Raw genomic sequence first — 21,864 nt, 5'->3', positions numbered from 1 at the left:
ACAGTTGTAGATCGAAAAAAACAAGAAAGAGTACGAGCTTTTAAGATTTTGCAATTCAATGTGTCCAATGAGACAAACTGATTAAGCATTACAAACTACACAAGACTTAATCAATAGGAGCAGACGGGCTTTCGTAACAATATACTGAAGCACAGTTACAGTTGAACAATCATGATAGAACCATTATTTCAGAAAGATGTTACGGAAAAATATTAATACATGACTGAAGTGTTTCCTTGGAACATCTCATCTTTGCAAATAGAACTAACAACCGAGTTTAGGTTTTTACAACCTAAACAAAGTCAAGACCAAGCCTGGGAAGGAGAGGTGGAGAATTTATAGACAAAGATAATTCATAAATCCCATCTAACGTTTGGCTACCAAGCACCCCATGAGGCCTCCACTGATCTCATAATGTCTGGCAGTAGAAAATCCTACTTCTAAAGCAAGTTCCTCTAATTCCTTCCCTGCATCAAAGGACGATTCTTAATCAAGCAACCAATATGACAAAGTACTAATATCGATGGGCTTGATAATTTATTTATTCCTCGTGTTTGCCAAGTATATTCCTATTATTAAAAAGGATTATGAGCTCCATGACACTCACATCCTCATGCTTCCAACCAATTATCAACAGAATTGAAACAAAGGCAGCTCACATTGCCAAAGACCCAGGCAGGTTTAGCAATGTGTGTAGCCACACTTCTATCACTCTATACCAGGCAAAATAAATCCTTTACAAAGTAAGTTTCTCTATATCTCAAATAGGGAGAGGACAAGTGAGATGTGATAGGTGTTGACCCTGTATTAGAAGGGTCAATGAGAGGAAGAATAGCCGAGACACAGGGGACCAATTGACACAAACCTGTTAAAAATTCTCTTATTGAACTCTTGAGATATCTGTAGTCCTCTGAAAGGCCATAAACGGAGGCTACTGGGACAACAATATTATCAATCAACAATTCCTAGCAGAATGAACACAGATGTTAGCTTAGGCTTTCAGTTCACAACCAAAAAAAAAAAAGACAAGCAAACTAATCGAAATTGCAGAATAGATGGTGATCTAATACTCATTTACATATTTGGACTGTAAAATTTTCTCTGAAGTTAAGCACAACCAAACATAGTTGTTGCTAGGGGCATCATTGCATCAACCGTGCCAAACTGATGAACTCAAACGCAATGCTGAAAAACTAAATTCATTTTTCTCCATTACATATGATTAGGATCCAATTGTAAAGCAAGGGAATTAATGTGAGGTTTATAAGTCCTTGGACTCTCCGACTCTAACGGCTAGCTTACTTCACTGTTCTCTATGAAGGTGTATTGCTGCGGAGAATGTCATCATTATCACCATCATTACAGCACATACAAAACAACACCAAGGACTGAGATATACCGTGATTGAAGAAGTTAGTAACTCATTGCTTTTATTGAAGTCGAGGATAGACACTCTAGAGCCTGGAAAGCAAAGCAAAAGATATCACAGAATCTGTCAAATTTTATAATAACACCAATCATCATATTAAGGAGTTGAGATACAAAAGCTACCAGCTTTAAGGACACGTAATATTTCCTGCATGGCTTTACGCTTATCAACCACATTTCGAAGACCATATCCCATAGTGATAGCATCAAACCAACCATCATCAAATGGCAAGTCAAGAGCGTCACCTTCAACCCACCTACGACACAAAAGTATTACTGCCTTCGTATATTGTCACCTACTAACGATACTACAATACAACACAACCATACAACAAGTTGTGTTACAGGTTTATATTAACGAACATGGACAAAAATTTTGAAGGATAAAATGTGGATAAAGTATTCAAAAATAAATGCAGCTTGTTATCTAATGCCAGCAAATACTCCAAAAACTACCCATGCTCACTCAATATTCGTGAAGCAGTTCTTCGTACGTGAATTCTGTCGTGATGCGGCAACGGATAGCTGCTCTTCCGAGAAATCAAGACCAATCACCTACAGCCCAAAAAACTCCCTCAACCCAACCATACTTTTACTGCAAATGCTTAATAACAGTAATAGTAACAACAAAAATAATAATAGATTTTAAACAAAAGACAGTGCCCCATTAGTGATTAGACCCAATTTTCACACATTAATCTCAAATGATACAAATAACTATAACTTCACTAACATACTAAAAAAAGACCCAAAAACACAAAAATAAAACAAGAGAGATAGAAATTAAAACACCTTGCCATTGGAGCCAACTTTCTCAGACAAGAGCAATGCTAAATCCCCACTTCCACAGCACACATCCAATACACGGTGACCCATTTTAGCTCTGCTTCCAAATTTCACAGAAACAAGAAAGTGATTATCATTTATCAAGAAAAATGTGAACTCTCAATGGAAATGAAGTGGTAAAGAGGGGATACCCAGACCAAGAAACAGCCATTCGCTTCCAAATTCGGTGTTGACCCAGACTCAGCAAATCATTCAGCTGAACATACAGAGAAACGAAATGGCGTTAGGTTATCGAAAGAGGAGGCGTTGCTGGGAGAGGGAAGAGTGGCGCACGTTATCATAGACAGGCGCAATGCGGTTAAACAGCGCTTGGCGCTCGTTAGCGCAGATTGGTCGGAAATTGCAACAAGGGGAAAGAGTTATCATCTCTGCTCCACTTTCCTTCCACCCCAGTCTTTCTGTATATTAAGTATTAACCTTTTTATTTTTAACTTTTAATTTTTAATTTTTATTTGATTTTTTATTTTGGTTTTTTTTTTTTACTTGAAAAGTTATTTCAAATTTCTACTGATCAAACTTAACTTATTTTTTTGGCTTCCCACCAGGTTTCAGGCGAGTTCAATTTAAAATTGACTCATTGCAACTCCATCAAGCGTGGTGGAAGCGGACTGGTTGTTCAGGATTGCATTAAATCTTTGTTGTTATTTTGATCATGTTGATCTTTCTCTTACTCCTAGAGAGGACAGTGTTTGTGCTTATTACATGGCTCGGCATGACTCCTCACTCAATGACGTTGTTTGGGTGGAGGAAGGGCATCCAGGTTTGTTGGTTTCACTTCATGATGACTTATTGGCTTCAATATCCGCCCGCTATTTAATAATATTTGATCCACGTTAAAAAAAAAAACTTAACTTATTTTTAAAAAAAATGTATTTTTTTTTTTTAGAAAAAAGAAATGTATCTTAACTCTTTTATATTGGTCTTTGAATTTATAATTTGAGTTTAATTCACATGTAATTTAAGGATGTGATGTCGACTATCCAAACAAACACCTGAAAGTAAGGCACTGTAGTTCCAAGTACTAATCACTTCTCCTCCCAAGTACTATTGGTTAAAAAGAAAGATGGGTTTGGGAGATTGTGTTGATCATCACAATCTTAATGATATTGTTATTAAAGATAGATTATGTATACCTACTATTGATGAACTACAAAATAAATTAAGTGGCGTTACTATCTTTTCTAAGAAAACTCAATTAGGGTTAGACCTATCATCATTTTCACGTGGTTTTTTTTATTTTCCATGTTAGATAATGATTAATATTTTTTTTAATTACAACTCATATTAATTCTAACCCTAAATCTAATATTGGATTTCCAAATATTAAAACGCCATAAACTCTTCTTCCTTCCGGCTCTTCTCCCTCAGTAGGGAGTGAGAAAACCATCATCTTCTTCCTCAGTACTTTGTTGACAACCTTCTTCCTCTTCCCCTAGCCAGCTGCCACCTCCTACCTCTTCTTCTTTCTCCCTCCACATAAAACTCTAGCCATAAACCTTCGCAAAAAGGAGATCTTTCGCACTTGAGAGAGCGAGAAAGAGAGAGATTATGGCTAATTATTAGGCAGGCTTGCGGTGGTTGGCTTGACGAGAATTGAACAGTGATGTCATGAGCTTCTTGGTGGCCTGGTGCAAGGAGCTCAATTTCCGACGTAATTTTCAACGTCTAGTTGAATCAACAGACGAGAACTCCCCTTGTGTTCTGGTAGAGAAATTCTACCATGCAAAATCAAAGAGAGAGAAAATGAAAAAGAAAATTTAAAAAAAAAGTTTTTGCCAATATTCTTGTTATCTCTTTCATTCTCACCAACTTACAATTTTTACTATCATTTGAAGATGGTGATCATAGGACTAAACAATGTCGTACAAGTGAAATGATCTTGTTGCACAAAATATTTTATAACATGAATCTAAATAACAAACTAGAAATACACAAAGAAATAGTAAGAACTAATTATAATTGGTCTAGGAACTTGAGGCCCCATAAAAGATGCAGTTATATAGAAGCTCATTAAAGGTGCAGCCTTATACCAATGCCTTATCAAGATGTCATTTTGAATTTCCTTTGTTTGTCTCCTTATACTCGCTAGGATAGTTTACAAGACCTCATAGGATTGGTTTTAAACATGGATCGATCATTGACTCTAGTGTTTCAAAACTCAAGCCTATTATTGACTCAATTGAGGTACTGGATCAAAGAGCTACTAATTCAAATGATGAATTAATGGTTGGACCGCTCAACCCGAATATTATAGTAAACCAGAATAATCAACGTTAATTGCCATGAGGTCAGCCCCTGTCATTGACCCAATTGAGGTACAAGATCAATGGTTGGACCGATCAACTCAGATATTATAGTAAACCAGAATATTCAGGGTTAATTGTCATGAGGTCTAGTGGAAGTATGCCCAAATTTTTTCAAGAGGTCATGAGTTCGAGCCGTACAAATGCAATTTCAATAAAAATAAGGTTTAATCCAGTTTTTGGTCCCTATCCTTTGTCATAAATATGACTTTAGTCCCTCGCCGGAGTAAAGGTGGGGATTGGTCCCCAATTTTTGGCAAAATAATTGGTTTTGGTCCTTCCGACCGGTTGGGTCAACGCCGGAGCTCCGCCAGCTGACGTGGCCCTTGCCACGTCAATTAATGAGCCACGCTGGATTTTTTTTTCTTTTTTCATTAAAATTCTAAAAATAAAAAACCATAATTAAAAGTTAAAACCCTTAAATCTCTTCTTCTTAATTAATCATTCACCTAATTAAATCATTCATTTATTTAAAATAAAATAAATCAAAGTAGTAATGAATTTTCAATTTTGCTGCATCGTTGTCCCCAATTCCCCCTTTTCCATTTCCTTCCCTTCATAGCAACGCCAACCACCGCCATTATTGGTGGTTTCACTCAACGAGCAACCCTTAATTCCTTCATTCATTGATTATCATTCCCTTTCTTCTTCGATCTGCTTCCATTCCCTTTCTTCTCCACCCACAAACCCATTTTCTCTTCAACACCCAGACCTCTTCTCTTCTCCACTCACAAAACCCATTTTCTCCAAACTCATCACCGTCATCCTCTTCTCTTCGTCTATCAGGGTCTCCCCGAACCCAAAAAACCCCCCAAGTCTTCGATCAACTCTCTGCCACCACCACACCAAGATCTATGTCCAGAGTTTTGGGTTTGGTTTCTGAGTTTCCTGGCGTGTTTAAGTCATGAGGATCTCTGTTTTTGGGTTCAATTGCTTTGATTTCTGGGTTGGATTGTTTCTGGGTTCTCATAGATGTTTCTAGGATCTCTGTTTTTGTGGGGGTGGTTTGACAGTGTCGTAACATGATGATGGGTTGAAGATGATGGGTTGTAGACCAGATCTGGGTTTTTCTTTGCAAGTATGAATTCGGTTTTTTTTATAATGATGATGGATTGAAGATGATGTTGATAATGATGAAGAAAATGCAATGAATGAAGATGATGTTGTTAGCTAATTTAATTATTAATTAGTGTGTCCTAAATTTATTTTAATTTAATGAAAAAAGAAAAAAAAATCCAGCGAGGCTCATTAATTGACGTGGCAAGAGCCACATCAGCTGGCGGAGCTCCGGCGTTGACTCAACCGGTCGGAAGGACCAAAGCCAACTATTTTGCCAAAAACTGGGGACCAATCCCCACCTTTGCTCCGGCGAGGGACTAAAGCCATATTTATGACAAAGGATAGGGACCAAAAACTGGATTAAGCCTAAAAATAATCTTTGACATGATGTTCCTTTAGTTAATTTTCTTATTCTACATCCAAAATGTTCTAGTTGTTAACATATGTCACTTGGCATTTACCCACTCATTAGGGTGTTAGTTCCTAACTGATAAATATGAAATCGATACTCAGAAATTGGGCAATTTTGCTCACCAAAGTTTATGTCTGATTTCCTTTCTTCCTTGCTTAGTTAATTTGCTAGTTCTGTTCTGTTGGTAAAAGATAAGAATGCATAATGACAAACGACAGCAACAAGCTACAATGGAGGTAGACCAAGGACCAAACTATAAGCATTCATTCAGAATGTCAGCAGTTTTTCATCAAGAATACAAGGGAAGAAAATTACATGATCATTTCCCTTTTGATCTCTTTGTGGGAAATGTAAGCATATTACTGTCAGTAATCTGCTTCTAGTTTATAATTTACAAAAGAAAATACAGGCAACAGTTACTAAGAATATACATTTGAATGCATGCATATACATATGCACCTCATTCATCAGAAAGGAACCGTCCGGTCAGATGTTCCATCATAGAAAACTGCATGTTCTCAGATGGTTTCCAATGTCGTTTTCTCTGATTAATAAACCAATTGTTAATTTGCTTCTGGTCTAACCCCGTTGCCTTAGCCAATTCAATCTTATCAGATTCCTAGATTATCAAAAAAAAAAAAACAAGTTTTTCATTTGAAAGCTTGTGTGAAGTTCAGTAATTGCTTGTATGGGAATGAAAATGAAACAAACAGAAGCATGCAATGAAGTATTTACCGTTGGGTAAGGCCATTTGTAGTGAACATTCCACCACTGAAGCAGTGTTTGTCTTGCTTCCTTGGGAAGCTTACCCTTCTTTTTCTTCTTTGAGAACTCCAATTTCAAAGTACCAATGTGACTCCCAAACTTGCGTAGAAGCCTATCCTTGAGCTCACGATCTTCTCCCCTTAATTGTTGTCCATCTTGAGCATCACCATCTCCAGTACTGAATTCTTCGTCTGAAGATACACCCCCCTCATCTAGCCAAATAATAATAGCAATATAAAAATAAAAATCACTAAAAGAATGCAACTTAGAATTGAATTCAATTAAGATAAAAAAAAAATCCTCAAAACATGGACCAAGCCACCAAGTGAACAGACATAGAAAATATTAAATAAAAAATATAAATTGTGTAATTCTCTTTCCTTATTATCTTTAAGACACTTGCTTGACAAAACTTGCAAATAAATAAAGAGGTTGGGTAAATGACTCATGTGGGTTACTAACCCACAACTCAATAGACCATTAAGATTTTTAATAAAAAAATTAATAAATAAAATATAAAAATTTTAACTTACTTATCTTTAATGTGATAAGACGATAAGTTATTTAATCAAACTTTCTTAGGGTCATTTAGACAACCCGCAAAGGAATTGTAGAAAACTTACGTTTATTTCAACAAATTTTAAAATTAACTTATAAATAACACTAAATTAAATTGTTTGTTACTGTCAAAAAAAAAAAATTGTTTGTTCAAATTTACTATAAAGCTGTCAACACAATTTTTTTTTTGAACTAGTCTACACAAATTTAAATTAAAAAACTCAACAATAGGCAAGTTATAAATAAATTTAATAACTAAAAGGCCAAAATTGTTCAAGCATAGTAGCCACGAGGACCCACGAATTTGCTCTGACAACCACTCAGTCCGACAAGGATTTGACCCTCGCATGAGAGTACACTGTACACAGCAGACCTAGGTTGGACAGTTATGTGAAAGCATTATCAGTGTCAGTGCCTAGTTCCATCCTTTGTCACTTACTATGACCTAAACCAGAGTGACATTGAACTCAAGATTAGAGCATGTTTGAAAACCTTTTTAAAATTAATTTTGAAATTAATATAAATAAGCTTTAACTAATTCCATTGCTAAAAATTGATCTTTAAAAATGATAAGCCATCGTTAGACAAAACTAACCACGTAGACATCAATGAAATTTAGAAACGTTGTTCTCGTGCAACAATTTTAACTGCAATTTGCGACACAAAAACCTTGTAGTAGTGGCATTAGAGCGAATCTCGACCCCATCAACAAATGTCCAACCAAACTTCAACCCTCGTGGGAAAGTACATGCTTTAATTCAGGCACAAGAGAATAAGACAGGTTGCTTTACAAAGAGGGGCCATGTCTTACCAAAAAGAAAAGGCAATTGGAGTTTGACAAGTGTTACGTGCATCATCCCATTACCCATGGGTCAATGACATTAGCCCATAATGGCATATGAGAACAAAGTATCGAAAAAGAGCACTAAGACAGGCCACGCTAGAGTGCGTGGGGAAGATATATGAACGTTCTCTCAAACAAAAAGCTTTTGCAGCAGAAAACAGCGAGAACTGCGGGAGTGCATGTGAAAGATTTGAGGATTAGATCAATATAACCCCCGCTCTACACGGGATTTTTAGAAAGGTTGTAACCAGATAGATATTCACCAGCCCCTATATTAAACATCCTTCAAGCTCTTATGCTCCCTCATGCATTGCAAGCTAGGGAAAGGAACCATGACATTTGAAAAGTCCATATGATGTTGGATATCCGATAACTTTTGTTTTCTCCACTAATAATTGCATCGTTTTGTCAACGAAATCTTTACATTCCTATGCCAGATAGCACTTGGTGAAACCTATGCCAATGCCACCAATAAGGGCAAGGCTTACTGAAATTTTATATTTTAGTCCCCAGCATAGATTAATTGAGCACTTAATAATGCTTATAAGAACTTGTGCAAGAGTTTCTTCAATATGCACTCATGAGTTAACGTGACAAGTTCATTGCAATAGGCTCAAATGAGCCTAAATAGCTTATATATAGGCTGGTTAATGAAATAGTTTCCAATTCATTTATCATAGGACAGATTCAAATAAGCTCTAATAGGAAAACTCCTCCAAATACCACCCTAATGTTACCTAACGTATACACTGAACAGTACAGGAACATACTACTTGTGAAATGAGTAATGATAGGTAGACGCCTAGACGGTAGTAAATAAAGTGCATACACATCCTAACACCACTTTTTCTTTCTATCTCTCTTTCAATCACATCATATAGTTATCTCTTCTATTCTTATCTAACTTTACGTGTCTAGTCAGATAGTAAAATAACTTAGACTTCAAATTGAGCTGATTATGTGTGTATTTGTATTTACGTTGCCAATAGCAAATTCATTCCAATGAGACAAGATATGGACCGACCAAAAACACATTCACACTACTTTGGAATGTGTGCTGAATGCTGATAAAAAAATAAACACTCCATGTCACCAATTAATTAACATCCCAACAATTGTATCACCCAAAACATAAATCAGAGTGCAGCACATGTAGAGGCCTAAAGAACGCAAGAAATCAAACATGTTATACAAAAGTTTCCAAGTGAAAGAATATCCAAAATCCAAAGAATGATGAGATTAGTTTAAAAACAATAGAGAAGTACAACTGTTACTCAAACGGATCGCTTAGAACATGCAAGAAAGTTTTCTCAATAAGATATTTAACCCGTTTAACAAGCTCTAGAAATGACATAATTGAAGACAGCATCAATGTCAACAATGATTAATTGGAAAAACCATTATTTCGAAATTCCATGAGGAAAACAATATTATAAACCCAAAGATTGTCACAAAATTTTCTTGAAGCACCTTAAAACCTTATTCTAATAAACAAGATCCTTTATGCGCCTGTAGTGGCTGCAGCAGAAGAACAAGAAGAATAAAAATCAAAACAAGATCAAAGAAGATAGAAGAAATTAGAAACAACGAATTTTACATCCTATCAACTTTGCTTTTGAGGCAAAGGTTAGGATGATGAAGGAGAATCCATCAAAAGATGCAATTTTAAATCATTTTCAAATTAAAACATCACCACTGAAAAGGTAATCTGTACTTTCAAACATAAACAATAGTAGCCAACTATTACCAACCTGATCAGTGACCACGCTTGACAACATCAAAAATTCTGTCAAAATTGATATATTAGAATCTATTGTGTGCCAGCCTCTATACAGTTAGCAGATCGGCAAGGGAAACTATAACTAATCTTCTAGCATCAATAAAGTTCAGTAACCAAATTGAAAGACAAGAAAAGTAATGATGAATTTTTGATAACCACCAAATGAATATACCACACCACGCATATCAGAATGTCAAAATTCTATACTTCTATGTAGTGAAAAATATTATACAAGTAAAACCAACCATGAATCATTGTTTGTAGGCAACCAGAAAAATAAGACCTAGTTTAAAGTAGGAATGAACTAAACAATCACAATCAACCAAGACCTGCAGTTAACCTTCAAAGTTATTCAAGTTCAAAAAACCAACTTTCGAAAGAAGCCAACTGGATAATCTGACTGATAATCTTGAGCTAACTCTTCTAAGCCACTTACCATTTAATTATTCCAGAAACTCTGACATTACTTTAGCTGCAGACAGACTATCAGCCCCTTAGACTATTCCCAATGAACATTTTTTATATACCAAAACAACATGCAACAACACTTGTGCTCTATTGGAACTCGATACATCAATAAAGTATCAAAGAAGAATCATTGCATGCCATTACTGGCAGATCATGTTAGTTTGTTCATCTAATCCGAAATAGGTAAATCGGAAGGTTACTATATTTGATCATTAGTGTTAATTTACATGAAAAAAGGATCCTCTAATGTTAAAGTTTGATATGAAATATTAGTATAACAGACATTAAAAAGAAAATCCTATTAAGTTTTTTTGAAAATATTTAGGAAGATAAAGAAGAAAAATTGTTACATCACAAAAATTTAACTTGAAATGATTCATTCTAATTTGGTGTATGCAAGAAAAAAGAAGAAAGTTTGTGCATCTATATTAATTAGTGAAGCTTGAACACAACTTAAAAGGGATAAAGATATGATATTACTTTGGGAGCCTTCCTTTGATGCCAAGCACTAATTCACATGGATGAACTACATGTGTTCACATATCATTTGAAGAACATGTAATATGCCACAGCATTTCAGCTGTCAAACAATATATCAAGCAATGAAGTACTACAGCACTCCTCTAGCCTCAAATAAATGATTAAAACATGTTAAGTTTGAAAGATGATTAGCATACAGCATACTCACAAGACAATCTAACAAAAAAAAAACTTTATAAATAGCTCTTAAGTTTCAAACCTAGTAAACTGTTAAACAAGGATATCATTTTCAAAATATTCGCTACCAGCATTTGTTTCCTCACAGTTGCAAAGAAAAGAAAAAGGAAAACAATGCCACTAACTATGAGTCATGCATCACTTAATTAACACAGGCATAAACATTGTTTGAATGAATTTGCTGTGAAAGTTTTCTAAACAGCAACTTGTTCAGAGACAGCATGCACTATGAGCTGGAAATACCAAAAGAATACAAGAAACAATTTAATTGGATGCCAGATGGGAGAAGTAAGAAGGCCCATATCAAAAAAATCATCATCCATTGTTTGGTCATTGTCTTGAACTGAGTGTACTATTTGAGACGAGACGTAACAACTGCAGTTTCATAATGTGCAGATACAAAACCTTGACATTCAAGGGCAGGAAGAAGAAAAGAAAAAAACCAGGAAAATTACAAAAAAAAGAGTTAAGAAGAGTGTGGGACTGGGAAGCCAACAACAGTTGAAAACCACAACAACTACATTCAGTTTATTGAAATTCAAGAACTCGCATTACGAGGCACTAAACACGAAAACAACCCAAGACTTCCGTCGGCTTTGGGTTCAACTGAAAACCAAACATGCACTAAAAAGTCCGCACAAACCAAACAAGTCCAGAGAAGCTAGTAATTACTACTACTTCAAAGTAGAAACAAAATAAAGGCGAAAGGTTGCAAACAGCGCTGGTAACCCCTGAATGACCAAGCAATTCAAACTTTATATCTTCACTCATAACAAAAGAAGCATAAGATTAAGTCAAACAGCGAAAGCATTCAGAAAAACCACACTTACACACACATTAACTGCGCGCAGAGACTGAGATCGAGCAGTGGTACACAGGCACAGTCAAGACAAAGAGAAAGAGATAAATGTCCTTTTTGTGTATTAGGGTTTTCCTTTCCCTATTTTCGGGTCCTTGTTTTACTTCAAAAGCTACGTCTCGTGTTTTCATAATTAAAAAGCACTTAGCAACTTAGATTAATCATTATTAATGTTAACAAACAAAAATAATCCAAGAAGATGGATCAAAGAGAAGGTAGTAATTAGCAGCTAGCTAGCACAGATATCAACGAACATCGAGTCCCAAAATTATAATAACACTAGCAGTAAGTGACTGCAAAAGTTGCAGTCAGATATACTAAACAAAAAGAAAGAGAAGAAGAAGAAGAAGAAGAAGAAGAACAGACCAGAAAGAGTGGGAACTGAAGCACCAGTACAGAGATTGCTGAGCTGCATTTCAATCTTGTTGAGGAAGTTGCTCGCTTCGTCAAAAGGCCTAGCCAGGTCTGATTTATACTTCACCAGCATATCACAGTAGCTTTCCTGATCGGAGACAAAAATTGATTTATTAAATGTGACAGTGTTCGTGCGCGCACAAAAGAGACAGAAGAAGGAAAGGAAATGAAAAAGAGAGGGAAATTAAGGGGGGACCATGAACTCGTCGAGTTCGGGATCGGCTCCAAAGCACGTGGAAACTACGTCCCTCTTACACAGGTCATTTTCTCGCCGGATTTCCTCTAACAAACGCGCGATTTCCGGAGGCGCACCCACCTGCCATTTTATAACAGAATTCAACTCGTTAAGCTAGCGTGATAATAACCGTTTCTGTTACGGAGCGACGGTTACGGTTTCAACGAATTCTTACCTTCTGGCACTCGATGTAGGCTTGGAGGAGGCGAGGGTACTGAGGGTGAGAGGCGATTTTCGCCTTCATCACGGTGGAAGCCACGTCGTCCTGGTTTCCGGCGGAGGAGGGTTCAGCCGACGAGAAGAAGTCGTCGGATCCGAACATCGGAATCCGGTCTGCTGTGGAAGAGGACATGAGGAAGCTGTGGTAGTCTGCAGGGAAGATCAGATTCTCCGGCGGCATCAGCGCCTTGTCGGCGTACTCCGCCGTGGATGGCACTCCGTACATTTCGTCCATAACCGTTCTGCTTCACACTTTAATAGGATAAGGAGGCGGAGCGCAGTAGAAATAGTAGAAGAAGTAAATGAAGAATTCTGAATTCCTCAACTTTTTGTATTATTTAATTTATTTTATTGAAGAAAAAGGAACAACTCGCGGAACTCACTCGCATAATCTCGTTTCCCTCTACAGTTACGGTATATATGAGTGAAGAAGATGACGATAATGGTGAAAATTATCTATAGTTTCATGAAGATTTGCTCAAGCTTAACTTTATTTATATAATAATAGAAAAAATGAGAACTAAGTTTGAACTTTGGGTTTGAACTTTGAAGCAAGAGCTAGAAGTCTAGAACGATCACGATGGACTTATTACCACAGTAATGATGTATACTACTAGTATTGCTCCCAGGAAAAACCATGTATATGAATATGAATTATTATATAAAAAATAAGGTGCGTGAGGGTTTACGACACCTGCCAAATTATGTAAAGTGTAAACATGGTTTGGGTTGTCTAGGGCCAACTTGTTCTACGTACTAGAGACTAGAGTCACTAACTAGACCTCACCACTTTCTCTCATCCTTCGTGTTATCGTGTATGACTTGTCACTTGTCAAAGACCAGCCCCATGCTTTCAAAATTCAATAATGTGTTTTTTTCCACATGCAAATTAAAACACCTTAACATATGAGATATAGAATAAGAAGAGAAGTTGAGTGAAAAAATAAACAAAAATTAAGTGGGAATGAATCTATATATTAGATATGAAATGAGAATTAAGTAGTTTAATTCGGATATAATTGGATTGAAGTTGACATTGGTAGATGGAGACCACTTACGGTGATAAACACTCTTAGACATCTAAAGTATGTAGAGAGATTAATGATAGAGCGACTCAAGTCACATTATGTACTCCTTGATTACATTATAAGTAAGAAGTATCATTAAGTGTTTATCACTATTAATGTGTTCAGCTTACCTAAAAAAACTATTAAGGTGTTCATATATCATTTTTGTTAGATTATGTATTACATTTCTTATTTTTCTCAGCTCACTTTTTCTTTGGGTGTCCACACCCACCTACCTATTATTTTCCTGCGTAATTATATAGGGTATAAATATTTAAAAAATTATATAGGGTAGATTTACTTTTAGACATCTGCACTCTATTTTTTTAATTTAATTTAATTTTTATTTATTACAAGTGTAAATTTTGTTTACCATTAATATCCAATAATCGAACACCACCTATTCAAAAACAATTATGTTCATTAGATTTTAAATAAATTAAATTTTGTATTTTCTTATGTGGCAATTAATCATTAAATTAATGTATGTGAAATTAAATTTTATGCTCACAATGCACAAACATTAAATAATAATTATAAATGTATAATGTGATAGAATGATGAAATCTAATTGAGTTTGTTTATTTTTCTGAGTTAAAATGTCACTCGTTCTGAAAACCCAAATGGTAACTAGTGGGTTGTGTCATTAACGGGCAACCTTTACTTTTGGTCAGTATTTGATTGAAACTAATTGCATTCACGTGATTGAGGCAAGAAGAGCTTCGCTTGCTTGTAGCTCTTATTTTGGTTTTATTATTAAAGATTATCATGATCTAACTTATCATTTTGATTATGCATGTTAAGTTACCTTTTTGTTCGTAGACGAGAAAATTGTGTCGTAGATTGTTTAGCCAAAGGGGCATTGTCTTTTTCGGACATCGTTTGGGCGAAGGAAACAGGCTTGGTACTTTGATTTAGGGGTGTAGATGACCAAACAAAATGAAAAGCAATTAAAACAATTTGTGTTATTGATTTGGATCAAATTTCAAGTATGTTTCCCTTCGAACCCAAACCAAACCAAACTCATGAATTTCGAGTTTGATTGGTTCATATGGTTGAATTTCTATTTAAATAATATAAAATTCAGAATATTAAAAAATATTAAAAATGTATACAAAACATTTGGTATATAAATTCACATTTGTTTTTGTTTTATCTTTGATTTGTCTTTTCAATCTCTCATTCTTTAGAAATTACTTTGCTTTTACATTGTTTAAAAAAAAACTTTGCTTTTCCATAACTTCTTCATAGTATTCATCATAAAACCTGAAATTAACACACTTCAATGTTTTAAAGAAAAAAAATTGGAAAATTTGAACCAATCTCTAGATTGCGCTTGCATGTGAATATAATTCCCATGTCTTTGTTTATCAAAGTAAACACAAACAAATGCTCGAAAATATAGTGACTGAATAATTAACACCTTCAAAACTAAAAGACAGAATCAGCATAGCACAGACATGATAAATGAAATCAGATATGCAAAGACCGAATTTTGGAAAAAAATAATAAAAGAACCTTATTGTTTACTCATTGTGGTAAGCATACCATAAAACTTAACATTCTAGCCTTAACTCATTCAGACGAATCTTTAATTTGTTCAATTTGTTCGTTTATATTGTGTATAACTTAGAGGAATCTTTACTTAATTATATTAGTTGTTCCTAGAAGCATTCGATTCATTCATTCAATCAAATAAATAATTGTTAAATAAACAAATTGGCTGAAAAGACCTAAAAGGATAAGAAAGGAAGGCACCTTAATTGGCATATATTTATTTGCTCCTCAGGCCCATCCAAGCTCTTGTACATATCTTGAAAAAGGAAGAACAAAAGTATTAATTTAAGTTTAGCAAATATTCTCTCACAAATTTAAAAAACTTCCAATATCTTCTACTATGAAATCTCTAAATTAATTTTATATATTTTTATAAAAAGTATTTTTCTCCTCTGTTTCTCTGCATCATATCACACCTCCCTTTCCGCCCTCTTGTTATGATACATTTTTTTTTATCTTCCTAACAGGGGAAAGAGTTCAGAGGATTTTCTTTTATATTACATATTTAAATTTAAATATATTTGGCAAGAAACTAAAAATATAAAGCACAAAGCATATATATAAATATATTATGCCTTTTAGAATTGTGGTCGACATGATAGTGGTTGATGATCAGAATCGGATCACAAGTATACATATGCTTCTGTATGTTAGCTAATTGTCCTGAAAGCAGGGTCGACCTAATACTAAATGGGGCGTAAAATCAATTTTAAGTGAGGCTCTTTTTTGGTTTTTTTTATTTGCTAAAAAAAATTGATCGTATTAATGTTTATTTTCTACCACCTTTTTACTTAGTAAAAAAACTTTTTTGAGGTCTTTTTTATGTAGTAAAAAAAATTGAGGGGTCTAAAGACCTTGCTTTGGTAGTTTTACTTTAGGGTCAGCTCTACCCGAAAGGTAACTCAAGTGGTAAAAGTTGGTGAACATATGGGTTGGGAAGGGAAGGTCCAGAGTTCAATCCCGAAGGGCTATAGTTTATATTTCCAATGTAAAAAAAAAATGCTATCCAGCTACTTGTCTATTTCTTTTATTTATCATTTTTTCATGATAGAGATACTTTAACGAAGGTAATTCTACTTGTGCTAGAAAATATCCTTAGCTCTCAGTTTTTAATCGATAATCTTCTAATTAAATTGAACAATTAACACGTTAAAACTGCCTTTTCTGAATAAAAAATTGTGGGCTTTGGCGACAAACTGAGAGATAATTAGAATGAAGATGGTGGGACAAGTTCATGTGCGTAACGTCCTCAAAGTGAAGTAAGTACATTTTGAACATGTCAAAAGGAGAAGCAACAAAGTGGCAGGTGACCCCTTGAAGGATCGATCTTCCCAATATTTGACCATGACGAAAGCAGGTCAATGTGTGATGCTTCAAATAATGTGTATTAATATAAAATATATGTATTGTGATTAACTCCACTAATTCATATAGGATATTAAGAATTTACTGGAGCGGCGGTGAACGGTTGATTTTAGACATATCCTTCGTCAGAATAATGTTTGTGTTGATTTTTTTTTGACTAAGTTAGGAGCTTAACATGAGGACCTCTTACACACGGTGGTTTCTCCTCTGGATGGACTGAGAAGTTTGTTGTTGACCGATTTCATGAGTCTCCTTTGTGAGATGGTAGGCTGGGACTAGCCTGTTTTTCCTTCTTGTTTCACTTGTGTTTTTTCCGTTTTCTTCTTGTAAAAAAAAGGCGGCATTCATATATTTAAATTAATATTTTCTTTTATAAATTTTAAATATTATTATTATTATTTGTTAAGCAATCCTTCACACAATTTACAATCTTCATCTCTTCCGCATCACCAAAATGATTCAAAGCAGAGGTGTCGATCCATCCTGCACTACCGTTCACCGACCACGATCGCCAAATTTCATCCTTTCTATCGTCAACAAGTCTCGACGGTCAAAACTTTCTTACTTTACATTCGTAATATTGAACATAGGAAATCAATATAAGTATTAATGGAATGATGATTTTGCCCACTTTATAAAATTTAAGAAGCTAAAAATCAGCTTTGGACTCTTATTCTTACGGCTTGCCACTAGAGGAACTTAATTTTGAAAATTTTAACTAAGGCATACAATGTTTGCCCCAAAAAAACTATAATTGGGCAATCGAATTAGATAACTTTTATACAAGGTATGAATTTGTTAAAGCTTGATGTTTTCATATTTACGCAATTGAGAGTAGATATCTACATACGATAAGCATACATCCAATGGAACGAGATGTCAAACAAATAGAGTACTGGGAAAGATAATAAAATGAATGTTTTATACTCAAGAATAGATTACCCAAAGTGTGAGACCAAAATGATAAAATAGTAAAATTCAGGGATCAAAATGTGAAACACAAAAGGTAAATATATTGCACCTATGCACCGGATCTCGGAATATAATAGCCCTTGTCAAAGGTGGTGTTGGGTTTGGTAGGTGTTGCTTATAGTGGTAACCAAACCCACTGCAACAAAGTAACTGTTGGGTTCTTTTTCAGTTTTCAAGTGTGATTGATTGATGGATTGATCGTTCAATCCGTCTTATTCACCCCACTCTTTATGATTATGGGCCACGGTAACTCAGTGTCATTTACTGATATGTTTTGCATTTTTTTTTTCTTGGGCGTTGGTTTTGTTTGCTAAGAAGAAGAAAAGTGAGAGTAGAGAAAATAAAAAGAAAGAGAATAGAAAATGAGATGATTATGCAGTGTTTGGAACGATGGGGGTGAGAGCAATGATTGAGGGTGAAAAGAAAAAAGAGATAAACGATTTCTTCCATCATTTGAATTGCGCCCGACAATGGAAGGGAAGCTTGCTCTAGGGCTTTGTTTGGTTAAAAGAGAAAAGTGAGAAATAAGAAAGGAAAATGAAAGAAAAAGAATAGAAAATGAGATGATTTTTTTAGTTTTTTTATAAGAAATAAAGTGAAAAGAAAAGGGTGAGCAAATAAAAATGTATGTTGACAAAATGACATAAACACCCTTGAATAGAAATAATACATTATAGCTATATTTTGGTTAGAAAAATACAGTCTTTAAAATACAATTTAAAAAATATTATCGTTATATTTAATATTTATTAACATTTTTTATTATTTTTGTAAAAAATATAAAGTGAAGGTTAATTTAGTAAATTTCAAAAAATTACCGTTCTTTCTAAGCTTTTTTCACAATGGAGAGACAAAAATAAGAATAATTATATTTTGACACCTCATTTTTGTGTGCATGGACACATACTAGACTTAAGATAATACATTTTTTCCTTGCTCTAAGTGGATAAAGTTTAGTGTGAGCCACGAAAAATGTACTCAAAGACGTTGCCAAAGCTGGTCGGTAAGCATGACGTTTTTTTTGTACGCCAGAAAGATAAATGATATCCGCCAAAGTTTGATCCTTGAACCTCTCATTCTCAACCCATATGTCTCAAACTCTTACCACTTGAGCTATTATTCGAGAACGTCGATAAGCATGACTAACACTACAAGAAAAAAAAAACTAATTGTTGTTAATAATTAGAAAAAATTGTCAATAATGCTTCATCGACAACCAACCCACAGAAAAAGAAAATCATAGGTATTCTCCTCGTCGGTCATTTTTTCCGACGACTTTTAAAAATTGTAGGTAATTTACCTACTGTCTAAGCTGTCAGTAACTTGGCCGCATATTTTTATTTGTGTTGGTATTGATTTACTTTTCCGAAGCATTTTTTCACTCAAAAGTGGGGTGTTACATGTATTTTGCACTACAAATCACGAATTAATTTCGGAATCTTAGATTCCGAAATAATTCGGAACTTGAAAATCCGAAAATAGGGGATGTGAAATCTAATGGTTGGGGTGGCAAATCCAGCTCTCCAAAATAAACTCTCTTTCTGTGAATAAAAATGACATTTTCACAAAAGTTTCATCCATAAAAGTGACATCTTTATTCACAACAAAAGGGGAAATCTAGAATTTTAAATTTATCACTATTCATATTGTATACTATGATGAATAAATGTGTGTGTTCCTTGCGAACGTATGAGAATAGGAAAAACATTTTTCAAAATGTGATCAAATATATATTCAGAGAAAAAAAGACAATAAAATAAGATATCATTTTCAATATAAGAAGTCACTTTTCATTGAATAGAAAAAAAATAACATATGAATATAGTTATTAACTATACAAGTCTTATATTAATAATATTTTTAACTTAAATAATTCTATACAATTGTAGTCATACATGCTCATAAACATAAATTTTAGACTTGCATGCTCACACATTATAAATGTTGTGCATAATTGTACATAATAAACAGAAACTACTAACCTCCATGATGTGTGAGACATTACAATAAAGCTCCATCAAAACCACACATATTTGATTACAAAACAAAGAACAAAATTAAATGAGAATGTAACTACAAAAATCAAAACTAAAAAACTAAAATATGTAAAATGAGAGAAGATAGATGTGATGATTGTCATGTGAGAATGCTCTATTTATAGGTTACTAACAACTTTGACCGTCAAGAAGGGGTGGTTAAGGATACAAAAGATTCAGGTAATGCTTTTTTTTTTGAAAAGCAAAGATTCAGGTAATGCTAGTGGTGATTTTAGGAGGGAACTTAGGAGGAGTGGTACCGGTGCTGCTACATGCCATGGAATGAGGAGGAAGAAGAGAAACCGGCACAAATTAAACGGTGGGGACTAACTACACATCTTCCATTAGTGTTGGAGATTAAAAGTTATGACATATTTTTGGAGAGCCCGAATCTTTTTTTTTTTCAGGGACTAACTACATGTAATATGTGTACCCATATTCCATTATATTTATTGTTTACGTGTGAGTTTATATATTAGTTGAATGCAATGTAAATAATATTTTAAGCTGAATCATACGCAGAATTTTGTTTAAAATTTATCTTGAAGCGCATGTGATCGTTTGCTTACACTTGTACGAATAGATAACTACCTGTTAGGTAACTAATTATCCCAAAAACTTAAATTGTTGAGTATGTAAGGGCCACATGAATGAGGCGACTAGGATTAAACTCTAGACCATTTGGTTATTGAGACTCTAATACTATGTCAAGTAACAAACTATCTAAAAAGTTTAAGCTGTTGAATAAATGTCACATGAATGGTTTCATATTATTTCCCTAACATTACCAAACACATCAACAAAAAATAGCTTGGCATCAAATTGAACCCACCACACGCATCCTGTGTTAAGAGCATGCGTACCTGTTAGTAAGGAGCCGAAAACTGCATACTCTTAGTTTGTGGCAAATTTGCCTGAGCTTGCCTTGCATGGTTGAAGTTGAACTAGTAGCAATCACTGCATCAGTTCAGAGCTGAATATGTCTGGTTGTGGGAAGTTATAACAAGGTATATAAAAGACAGTTTGTTGAGAGAAATGAGAAAATGAATAGCTTGTAGACACCGAAATGAGAGAGCAGTACTATAGAAATTTGTTTTTTGGGGAGAGAAGTGGGATCTATATGTATCTTTATATAAATTTAGTGTTGGTGCCAAATTCTAAAGAACGTGTCCCCATTTAAATAACTTATCTTGGAGAATGAAGAATCCTAATTAATGTTACTGTAGATAGCTTTCTCTGTTTTATAACAATTGACCCAAATGTAAGCACATGCAGGGGCGTATCCAATATTTTCTTATAGAGACGAAATATAAGAATAAAAAAATCTTCATTAAATATTATATAAACTTTAAATTATAAAAGATTATTTAAATACAACTTTTCGTTCTTTCATAGTACTAAATTTATCAATTATTGTTTCAACATAGAGTTCTTCAGCAATTTCTCTCTCGATATATACTATTAATAAATTTATGAGAATATCATCTTCAATTATTGCAAAGCCGAAGTCTTAACAACTTTCATTTCATAAAAAGATCGTTCTGTAGATTCGATCTGTTGAAACAGGGAATGTCAAAACAAGATGTATCAATCTATCAACAAGTGGAAATATTGTTGTTTTTCTAGTTTCAACTAACTTCTGGTAAAACTCGGATAAACTAGAAAAAATTTCTAAATTAGGATCTCGGAAAATATCTGAATGATAATGTCTTAGTTGGAACTTGAAACGACAAATTTCTCTTTTCTAGCTCGGAAAAATTATCTGCATAAAATTTCTCAATAAGCTTACAAATTTTTTCATAACCAAATGATTTAAAATTTTCCTTAGGATCTAAAGTTGAACTAAGTAAGGGAAGCTTCACTGCTTCTACACTAAATCTTCTATTTAATTTAGATAGTTGCAAATCAATTGCAGAATAAAATACATATATCCTATAATGATGTTCCTTATCTCCATCTT

At 34.3% G+C, this 21,864-nt stretch overlaps 2 protein-coding genes across 3 annotated transcripts; both read right to left on the bottom strand.

Annotated features, from left to right (window-relative positions):
• Window positions 1–9: 9 nt before the first annotated feature.
• LOC130740036 (2-phytyl-1,4-beta-naphthoquinone methyltransferase, chloroplastic) lies at window positions 10–2,696 on the bottom strand. The gene is made up of 8 exons (XM_057592533.1): window positions 2,548–2,696; window positions 2,406–2,470; window positions 2,221–2,311; window positions 1,895–1,983; window positions 1,552–1,685; window positions 1,400–1,461; window positions 866–965; window positions 10–467 (listed from the first exon to the last, which is right to left on the bottom strand). Exons 1-8 carry the CDS (start codon window positions 2,638–2,640, stop codon window positions 367–369), a joined length of 735 nt encoding a protein of 244 aa, XP_057448516.1. The 5' UTR covers window positions 2,641–2,696; the 3' UTR covers window positions 10–366.
• A 3,589-nt stretch (window positions 2,697–6,285) lies between these two features.
• Window positions 6,286–20,982, bottom strand: LOC130740034 (homeobox protein knotted-1-like 6). 2 transcript variants are annotated; one of them, XM_057592528.1, is made up of 7 exons: window positions 20,768–20,982; window positions 15,733–15,787; window positions 12,864–13,149; window positions 12,650–12,769; window positions 12,406–12,541; window positions 6,784–7,025; window positions 6,286–6,667 (listed from the first exon to the last, which is right to left on the bottom strand). In XM_057592528.1, the coding sequence occupies exons 2-7, from the start codon at window positions 15,783–15,785 to the stop codon at window positions 6,509–6,511; spliced, it is 996 nt and encodes a 331-aa protein (XP_057448511.1). In that variant the 5' UTR covers window positions 15,786–15,787; window positions 20,768–20,982; the 3' UTR covers window positions 6,286–6,508. The 2 variants fall into 2 exon arrangements, with proteins under 2 accessions (XP_057448511.1, XP_057448512.1); XM_057592529.1 differs by lacking the exons at window positions 6,286–6,667; window positions 6,784–7,025; window positions 20,768–20,982 and adding exons at window positions 9,511–9,733; window positions 9,967–10,001.
• Between the last annotated feature and the right edge of the window lie 882 nt (window positions 20,983–21,864).

This window comes from Lotus japonicus, chromosome 2 (genome assembly GCF_012489685.1).
Source record: "Lotus japonicus ecotype B-129 chromosome 2, LjGifu_v1.2".
In the NCBI taxonomy this organism is placed as follows: Eukaryota; Viridiplantae; Streptophyta; class Magnoliopsida; order Fabales; family Fabaceae; genus Lotus; species Lotus japonicus.
Note: the sequence above shows the minus strand (reverse complement) of the source record. Positions and strands in the feature narration are given on the sequence as shown.

Coding starts and splice junctions, on each gene's coding strand:
- LOC130740036 (XM_057592533.1), bottom strand. CDS start 2,640: ATGATAACTCTTTCCCCTTGTTGCAATTTCCGACCAATCTGCGCTAAC. Junction 1,984..2,220: donor AAGTTGGCTCCAATGGCAAG/GTGTTTTAATTT, acceptor TTTGGGCTGTAG/GTGATTGGTCTTGATTTCTC. Junction 468..865: donor AATAAGAGAATTTTTAACAG/GTTTGTGTCAAT, acceptor CCTTTGATGCAG/GGAAGGAATTAGAGGAACTT.
- LOC130740034 (XM_057592528.1), bottom strand. CDS start 15,785: ATGTACAAGAGCTTGGATGGGCCTGAGGAGCAAATAAATATATGCCAA. Junction 7,026..12,405: donor TTCAGTTCCCACTCTTTCTG/GTCTGTTCTTCT, acceptor TTATTTGGCTAG/ATGAGGGGGGTGTATCTTCA. Junction 6,668..6,783: donor ACAAATGGCCTTACCCAACG/GTAAATACTTCA, acceptor TTGATAATCTAG/GAATCTGATAAGATTGAATT.